The 9,833-nt window shown below is 46.0% G+C and overlaps 2 protein-coding genes across 2 annotated transcripts in view; both read right to left on the bottom strand.

Moving 5' to 3' along the window:
* Nucleotides 1-9,833, bottom strand: part of SMC6 (structural maintenance of chromosomes 6) — a 373,519-nt gene that overhangs the window by 315,149 nt on the left and 48,537 nt on the right. The gene's annotated exons all lie outside the window — the stretch shown is intronic.
* On the bottom strand, nt 99-8,710 carry LOC144946683 (peptidyl-prolyl cis-trans isomerase FKBP1A). Its single transcript, XM_078875770.1, has 5 exons — nt 8,575-8,710; nt 8,400-8,447; nt 3,659-3,771; nt 2,833-2,980; nt 99-2,300 (listed from the first exon to the last, which is right to left on the bottom strand). Exons 1-4 carry the CDS (start codon nt 8,609-8,611, stop codon nt 2,852-2,854), a joined length of 327 nt encoding a protein of 108 aa, XP_078731896.1. The 5' UTR covers nt 8,612-8,710; the 3' UTR covers nt 99-2,300; nt 2,833-2,851.

Raw genomic sequence — 9,833 nt, 5'->3', positions numbered from 1 at the left:
AGCACATGGTCAATAAAGGCACACGAAGTGTTATTTTCTTTGCGTGACTGCAACTTAATGTTCAGACTTGACAAGCTTTCTGAACGCATGGAACAGTGTAAAGACAAGCAGGTTTTGGCTTTATTGGAAAAATGTGAGTGGATTGGCATACAGAACAAATGCAAAAATGAACTACACTGCATCGAAAACAACACAGCACCATGCGGCCCACCCAGTTACAGAAGCAAGAGACTGAGTTTAGGGAAACTCGATCAAAAGCAAATGGCTTCATGAGTGGCTAAAACTGCTTCAACCTACAACACAAGGTGGGATCTGATATTCAAGTCTCTCCAGTATTGTATTCAGATATAGATTCTCATCTCGTATACTGGTCACAGCTATACATTTTAGCTGGCCAAATTAGTTCAGATGTATAAATATAATTTGGTGAAACTCGCTTATCCGAAATGCCAGTTAGATGGTGTTACGATGTACTCCTGTATATGGTAAGCATCCGTACGAAGGTTTGCTTCAAGATGGAACACCTTTCAGCACAACAGTATTTCCAAAACCCAATCATCCAAACAGCTGTGTGGGATTGTCACCATTGAATACTACAACGGCTTGTTAAAAAATAAGTCCAATCCACACAGCTGCAATTACACAGATGTCAGGACAGCAAATCTGCACTTCAGAAATGCTATTACGGCTAGTGCATCTGCCCGATATGAATGTATGACACGTGAGCTTGTAACTCGAGAGCCATTTAAAAATGTAGCGAGCTGCTGACAGTTCGCAAATTCCGTTAGTCATGTGATTAGCAACTGAATAAAAAGTCAAAAACTGCAAAATGTACGAATATTCAATAATCAATTTATATAGAATGCTCTGCAAAGCAAGAGGAACAATGTATCCATTTTCACGCGTGCTCGATTTTATAAAGATAAACTTTTGGTTAGTTCCAAACAGTCACACAAAGTGAAACCAGTCGATCACCCTCGCCATGCAAAATACTCAAATCCACCCACATAAGTTCAATCAAGAATGTTATCAACATTTCCCTAAGCAGCAAATGAATACATTAATAATGAACTCTAGAAAGCACAGTATTAGCATCACACCAAAAGGAGTTAAACGGTATCACTATGTTAGTAAATAAGAGCAATTTATCGATAGCCACCAAAATGTGAAATGTACTGAGCAGCCGAGACGACCGGGTGCAGGCCAAGGAAACAATGCAAAGGCGCTGCTTGGTCCACAACACAGGCGCCCCCTCTCCAAACGCGGTTTACATTCGATGCACGCCACGCACTGTCCTCAAATAACTTTAACAGCCAGCATGGCAGATGCAGTGGTGGAACAGATCATGCTCAGGTTTGAAGATAAAATTAGTCCAGACCGTCTGTAGCTATTAGTAACACATTGGCATACATGTGTTGTACACTGCTGAGACCCAAATTTGTGTTCATTCGTTACTGTAAATATATACGTTATAAGAGTTACGCTTCCGAAGTTTAACTGCATCAGTTTGGGAAATAACACTTTAAATTGGCTCGATGTGGAACCCATGTGTACTGGGCATAAAGGGCACAGCAACACTCTTGGTCTCCACAAGGCAGACACAGTAGAGACCGGCAAACTGAGGATGTAAAATATTGGACCCCAATCATTGAAATTGTCCATTTGTCTTGAAAAGATAGCAAAACAAATACCACAAACATGCATAAAATAGTTACCATTTACTAGCCATCAAATTAAATATTTTAATTAGAATTGAGAAAGTTAAAGTACTTATTACTACAAGTATATTGATGCATGCTATAGGCTCGAGTGAGCTACTGCAATTTGACACGATGCGCTTACTTAAAATGTGATTCAAATGTTAACATCGGCACAGTATTATAAAATGATTAGCCAAAAATGTGTTCCAGAAAGGCTTTATTATAGTTGTGTTTATGATTGTATAAATCTGTCCCGAAAAGTTTCATTATACAGGATACAAAAACATCCAGAGAAACCAGCTGGTGACCTGAGACTACATCTCAAGATCTCCAGCATCCTGTTTTCTAGATTATCAATCGCACCACAGGACACATGCTACTCAAACACCAACCTCATAATAGGTACATACACTCATCTGAAGAGAATACATACTGTGATCATTACATAGCAAAAACAATGGGATTTAAGTGTTAAGGACAGTTTAACAGAAGCTAAATAATGCAATGGGCTTTAATAACTATCATGGTAACAAGCTAGGTGCTATCCATGCCTTTCCTTCATAGACATCATGACAGGCATTGCTTTCTCTGGCTTCAGCTCTGCAACACACAAAAAACAATTTTACCAACTTCATCAAAAAGCGTTACACAAAATGACACATTGCCATGTTGTACATCATTACATTCGAAAAGCATGTAACTTACCCCACATAGCAAACTTTAATTTTATTACAGAAAGTTCTACCTATCCATGATTCCCAAACCACCCTGAACACATGCGATCTTAAGTCAATAGTTATAATTTGGCTTTTGGAATGAACAGCATAGTTTTTATCAGTTTAATAAAATGGCACATTTATTAAATACCCCTGTCCGCCCAGCAGTAAAAATGGGTACACCTCAGCTAGCCAAGCGGCAGGTCTGTGCGGTGTCTAGTCAACATTAAAGATACCTGGCCAAGAAGTGCGGTGAATGTGGGAGTACATGTCAAAATACACTCTAGTGGAGAGTTCTATTGAGTGGCATGAGCAAGACATTTGCAGGGCTGCAGATTGACCTAGTTTTTTTTTGTCTCATGAATGAAATAAAAACATTTTATAAACCCCAAGGGTGGTTGTATCAAATGATTTACCAGGGAGCGGGTGACCATCCTACTCCAGCCTGAGAAGCTCCACATCAAACAAGAGTGTGGCATTGGGTGGGATCACTCCAGGATGCCCAATGGCACCGTACGCAAAATCAGGCGAGCACGTGAGTCGTGCTCGCTGCCCAACGCTCATCTAGGCAAAGAGAGAGAACACAGCATTCAATTTCTGCATTGCGGCAATCCAACGTGGCCAAAGTCAATGCAACTTCTCATTAAGATTCACATTCATAGTTTGACAAAACCAGACACACACATTTTTTTTTTTAGCATGAAGCTAAAAGTATGTATTTGATTAAAAAAAACATTTAGCCATCTAATCTGCAAATGCTACAAAATGTTGACTGAATTAGTGAGTTACAACAGTGACAACCAAAAGTCAACATTTTATTTGTTCCAACATTTTGGTTACTCAATGGATTTGTTTAACAATCTTCAATGTTTAATAGCATTTATTTAAATGTTTAAGAAGGTTTTTTTCTTTAGCGCTTGCCTAAAAAACACGGTGGTGAAACAGGGGTGCACCAAATAGCATCTTTTACGATCCTGCCAAATAATGAACACGTAGTTAGGTATCTGGCTGTATCGGCATTCAAAGCCTCACCCACTTCACCGAGCAGCCAGGCCTACTCCAGTGTGACACCCACCACCCCCTTTGTGCGAGTGGCCACATTCAAACCATTAAAAGGAAAGCATAATTCTTAACGAAACTCGAGGCTAAAAGTGTTTGTTAATGTATTAACTGGCACTTTCTAAATGTTGTGGGTGTTTGCCTCCATGCTTAAAATGGTTTCTTTTCTGCATACTTGTTTACCTGGGCCACGCCTTCCTCCCAGCCACGAATCACTTCCTGCTTGCCGATCTTAAACTTGAATGGCTTATCTCGGTCACGAGACGAGTCAAACTTCTTGCCATCCTCAAGAGTGCCTGGGAAAGCAAAGCACAGTGTAGAATTACAAATGTAAATTACCAATCCAATAAAATGAGTGTGTTGCATGTGGTATACAATGACAATCACTGGTAAGATTAGTATTTGCAATATAATAAGAGCAAGGCCTTTAAATTAACAAGCGATTATCGTTTGCTTGCACATTTAGGTGCATGAACAAATTGATGAACCCATCTGGTTTACTACAATCTCCTGGCCACCTCGCAGTCGAGCATGTTTGGCAATTCCACAAACCTTTGTTTCCAATGCTCTGGATTAAAAAGGTTCATTCTACCGCACTCCATACACATTTATGTGAATGTTTTGTAATATTTGTCATCTTTGAATTTCCAAACTTCCCTCCAAAAGGGCACTTGAAATATTATTTTATTAAAATACTTCAGTTAAAATTATGAGCATGTCGGAAAGCTGATAGGATCTAAGAGAATAAGAGCACTCCATTATTAAAAGCATGCAGCAATCCATTTACAAATGTTTTAGACATTCCACATATTGCATTACAAGTACTGTCTGCCACAGCAGTGGGTATGATTCTAGGCACAACTGCGATGAATAGTGGCCTCCATCAGCAGATGTCACGTGAACCCATTACACACAAGGTAAACAAATAAAATATCGTAGATGCACAATTTGAGTAATTTATCCTGAGCGCAAGAAATTATTCTATTATCAATTAACCGAAGCACTGTCACAATCCTAGTAAGTTATTGATGACAATTTTGCAAATTATTTAACCATGCGAGTGCTAAAACACCATACACAGGATTATAAAAGCAACAATAATACATTGCCAGCCACTGGTACCAAAAGCATTCACATCAGGACATGTTAAAAATAATACTGGTAGGAACCTCCTGGTCACACCAGCCCACAGGGGATTATTGTGTCCGTCGTGCAGGGAGGGGCTGGGTGGGGAGGATGGGGCAGGGAGGGTGGGGAGGGGCTGGGTGGGGAGGGGCTCGGTGGGGAAGGGCTGGTCACTCCGTGGTGCCCTTATAAAACTCAACGTTTAACCTACTCACGCCGGCTTGTGCCCGCCCTCACAGTCGGGCATACTTGCGGAATATACCACGCCGCCGTTGACCCTGGCCATTGACCGAGCAACCCAACGTTACTACCAGCTCCCTCCGCAGGAATGTGTTATACATGTATCCAAGGCCGAGATATGGATAATCAAGAACACTGTGTAGCCAAAATTTTCAATTTTACGTTTCTATTCATTTGTAATGTATAACAGGTTCATGTACAGTCTGGACATCTTGACAACCATCACATGCTGTTCGAGGCTCATCACTCGTATGAGAAGCACCGAGTGGCTAGCTCTGCATTCCCTTATAAAAAACACATTGGTTAAACTCGGTAACTTATGAACATGAAACACCCACACTTTTCTTTTCTCTCTGTCAACAGTACATTTCAATATGCAGCTCCAATGGAATATTAAAATATTTGTGAGAAATTGAGCCAAACAGGACTAATAATAAAGCCATTTACACTGTGCCGAGCAAGAACATGTAATTATAACGGGGACTCACAGCAGCATGCTTCAATTTCTGGCAGGTTACCCCCATTTTTAGACCACAATGGCCTTCATATTTAGGCTCGATTAGCATTTATGCTTAAGATAAAATGTTTACATTTCAAGAAAAATAACTGGTGGGTGTGAAAAACAAACAGACAAACAGTAGTCTGCTTGAATTAGCCATTTGCTAGCATTGAACAGTTTATGATCAAGATGTCGAGACCAAGTTTAGACGCAGCCACACCTCGCCAACGCTGTGTACCCTTTGCCATCTGTTGCTTAGTAGAGACGCCCACCAAGAACTGCTCTAACACCATCTCACCATCTTCCCCCGTTGTCGCCGGACAAGCAGTCAATCAAGGGTGAACTGGACCTTACGACTAACAGCAGCATCACCCACGATTGCCAACTGGGAGGCACACACTATCGACTGCTCTTCACCACTTCCCCACGTGACTATTTATAGCCGACCCACGCGGCCATCCCTCGTCAAACCGATGCCTTCGTCAGTTTTCCATGCGTTCCGTTGGATGCACGCTCATGGATTGCCATTGGTATTTTTTTAGCTTCACATGTTACCACTACAGTTGGTTAACTTGAGCATTACGATGCAGAGATTATAGTTTATATATATAAAAGGATTTCCTTACATGTGTATTAGTATGGCTAATATGTATGTTACCAACCATGCGTGCACTTATCCTGCAACGAGATGAATTGTCATGATTCAGCGTATAAATTCGTTTCACGCATCCATTTATTTTAAACCGTTTGATTTGTATGACCGTCTAGTAATTCTATCTCATTTGTATTGTCCGTCTAGTCTGCACCACGTAATTTATTGACTTGCTCATTCTATCAGGACAACTGTATATTATTATTTAATGTGCTCAGAGATGACATAACATTCCCGCTCGCAAGAATATCATAAATGCAATCAGTGATTGTAATTGATGCATCGTTATGTCGCCCAGTAATTGCCGGCATGCCGGCGTCATCACCCCACACCGACGGCCACACTTGCTGTTGCTAAATGGCACACATATCTGGAGGCAAACATCACATCAATGACATCTGAACCGATGCTGGCCCACCATTCACCACCCATAAAGAATAGTGGTACAGTATGGTCAAATCTCCATATGTATAAAAGGAAAAGTTGTGAATGTGTCTGTTCAAAATGTTTAGCGTACTTCCCGACATGCAACAAACTTGAAATTTGCCATGTGGGTACTTTCCAGACTGTACACCATGCAAAAATTATAAAAATACACTTGTTTTTTTTGGGGAGGGGGGGGGGCAATAATGCAGAGATTTTTTGCACGGCAAGTGAGCTGTGACGCCAAATCTGTCACGTGACCCGTGCATGTGGAAGCGTAACGCATTGTAGTGTAGCAGGTAGCGCACCGCGCTACGAACCCCGCGACCCGTGTTCGATTCCCGCTCACGGCCACCACTGGTGACAATGATTTCAACCGGTCCTGGGCCTCCCCTAGGTCGACTCAGCCACAACTAGTAACTGCTGTGCTGTGAACATTGCCACTGGGGAGACAAAGGCGGCCGGGCGTGGTGGATCCAAGTCCCGGGGCAAAGCCGGGCAGTCCAGATAGCAACCCATATGACTGATACGGGAGTGACGAGGCCTTCATCCAGCAGTGGAGTGATGTGTGCATTATTGAACCACACACGCCCCCACAACCGGGTCAGCGATGCCGGCTCGATTGCTTCAGAGCCGGCCATTACTGGGGGTGTCAAATGCATGACCTCTGTTGAGATGAATTCCTTGAGGCTTTTTATGAACGTGCGTTACTCAGTGCTGCGCGCTGCAGCCAGGCGCAACATCCACTAGAGTTATAACCACCACCACCATTCTACCCCCCATTCTACATCACATATCCACCATCCCTCCCATCACCGCCCCCACCTCCCAAGGCTTGGTGGGCGGATGCTGCCTGCAATGCGGCCATGTCGGTCTGTGCGCAACCACGCAACGACCGCCCTCCCCCTCCCTTCCCCGTGGCCCTGCCGACACCTGCCCTGCCCACCCTGCCCGCCCACCCTGCCTGCCCACCTACCCTCCCTGCCATCCCTGACTGCCCACCCTGCCCTCCCGACCGCTCAGGGTGGGGGGGGCAGCAGCTGCTGCAAAAGCCTCTTGGGTCGTGAAGCAGACGGGGGTTGATGGTCGGCGAGATGGTGGAATGGTTTGCGGAGCACACGTTGATGTATCGGGAAACAATTCCCTATACCCCTTCACCGCTATAGGTCCATTTAATGGGTGCGAGCGTCGTGAAAGCAGCAGCGAAAGCAGAAGTCACGCGAAGTCGCCACAGCCGGGCGTTGGTGACTTCAAGGCAACCGATGAATCGTGATCAGCAGCGGCACAATCACCACCACGGTTACCACCATGGCCACCAGCATCGACATCACAGCACTACCATAAACACCGCCATTCACGACAACTATCGTAACCACTACCGCCGCCATCACGATCACCGTCACCACCAAAACAACCACCCCCACTCTCACCACCGCCATCGTTACCACTCCCCACCGCAAACGTCCTCAACACAGCCACGACCACAACGACCACCGCCGCCGCGCCCGAGCCCACGAGGCGCGGCTCCGCTCCATTTTAATCGGGGAGGCACCGCGCCCCGCTCCTCACGCCCACCACCATCATCACCACCATCACGCCCACCACCATCACTACCACCACCATCATCACCACCATCACGCCCACCACCATCACTACCACCACCATCATCACCACCATCATCACCACCACCATCATCACCACCACCATCATCACCACCACCATCACGCCCACCATCATCACCACCACCACCATCATCACCACCATCACTACCACCACCATCACTACCACCACCATCACACGGCCCGACTAGCCGCCAGTATATCCGCACAAATCAACGGCACATTCACTACGCCACGAAAACACGGCAACGATAACACCGCCATTATCGCCGAACGCAAAGCGAGTCTTTGAATGCGCATGTTACAATTATACCGACGGCGTTAAAACTCCGCAAGATAAACCGCAATGGAACCCGAGCCGCTCACCCGTATAGTGCACCACCACGGTCTGCCCTTTCTTGGGAAACGTCTGGCCTGTGGGCGGACACCGACAACAACCATCGTCATTGCACCACACAACACCACCGCCTAAATCAAAGCTCGCCCACCGTGATTGTATATAAATCCGAGGTGAATGCTTTATAAAATGCCTGTCGCTGACCGTCGCCAGGGGTGATGGTCTCCACTTGAACGCCCATGGCAGCCGCGCGCCTCGGCCTCCGCCTCGAGACTCGCGACGGGGGAGAGGGAGGGGCGCCACGTGACCACGCCCCCTCCTGCTGCAAGCCACGCCTTCCGGGGGCGGGGACCCGCCTTTATTCCACGTAGTAGCCAATCAGCAGCAACAGGGCAGCGCGCCCATCTCCCGCGGCCACTCCGCTGAAGACAATTCACGAGAAGCGTGGTTCACGCCCACCCTGTGATTTAGCCGACCAATCAGCAAGTGATGTGGATATGAACCCCGCCTCCTCCCCGTAACCCCCTCCCTCCCACCCACGCGCCCCAGATACGTAGTTCCGCTTGGGGCGCGCGACGCGGGCGCGAGCTGTCTCGACCCCCACCCACCCTTCTCACTCCACCAGCCAATCCACATCGCCCCCGTCAACCCAACAGCCAATCAACAGGCGGAACTCGGCCACCGGTTTAAATTTCTCCACCCACCTCGTGGCGGCGCGTCAACGGCCGTCGCCTCCACCCCAGCGCGGCAAGATGGCTCTGGGTGGTTGTGCCCTGTCTCGGTGGAGGAGGTTCGTCGACTGATTGTATTTGTTGACGCCCGGGTAAGAAACATTGCGCCTGAAAGTAGTTTTCCAAGAATGACCCGCTGAGTTCGTTGGTGTAAAAAAGAAAGAAAGTTACAACGTAATAAGCATAACGTTGCAGACGCTGAGTAGCATTCAGGGAAAGAAACATTTAACTGACGCACGACTGGCCCCAGGTAACACAGGAATATAACCCCGCTCCAGCAGGGATATCTTACCACATGAACAAGAAAATGCATACCTGAAATGAAGTATGTCCATACAAGACAGCAGCTGTTGTCAACCGGCTTTTGAAAAAACCGTGCTGCATGGTTTCTCCCCTTTCATGCTGAATGAGTGCTGAAATGCCCAAAGCTGCAAACAGATTCCAAGGGGCAGAATAGAATATACACGAGGGTGACGACGATGCACTTCAGTTGCAGGGAAACGAGGCCACACGCTGTGTGTGCAACTCCGTGTAACACATCTATAGACGAAGACGCGGTTCTCACCAACGTCATCCAATCGAACTTTGGCATTGGGGGAAACAAAGACGTCAAGGTCGATGTAGAGAATATCAACCACCTCATCGGATGAGCTGATGACGGTTATTATTTACAATCTGTAGAAATTAATTCCAGGGCCATGATTGAATAACTTTAGGCCGCAAGCTTGGGCT

Source organism: Lampetra fluviatilis, chromosome 2, assembly GCF_964198595.1.
Source record: "Lampetra fluviatilis chromosome 2, kcLamFluv1.1, whole genome shotgun sequence".
Classification (NCBI taxonomy): Eukaryota; Metazoa; Chordata; class Hyperoartia; order Petromyzontiformes; family Petromyzontidae; genus Lampetra; species Lampetra fluviatilis.
The sequence above is the reverse complement of the archived record's forward strand: the minus strand, read 5'-3'. Positions and strand labels throughout refer to the sequence as shown.

Excerpts from the sequence above, each read along its gene's own strand:
- LOC144946683 (XM_078875770.1), bottom strand. The coding sequence starts at position 8,611 with ATGGGCGTTCAAGTGGAGACCATCACCCCTGGCGACG. Across the intron at positions 3,772-8,399 it reads CGTGGTGGTGCACTATACGG|GCACTCTTGAGGATGGCAAG; the intron begins GTGAGCGGCTCG and ends TTGCTTTCCCAG. Across the intron at positions 2,981-3,658 it reads GGGAGGAAGGCGTGGCCCAG|ATGAGCGTTGGGCAGCGAGC; the intron begins GTAAACAAGTAT and ends CTCTTTGCCTAG.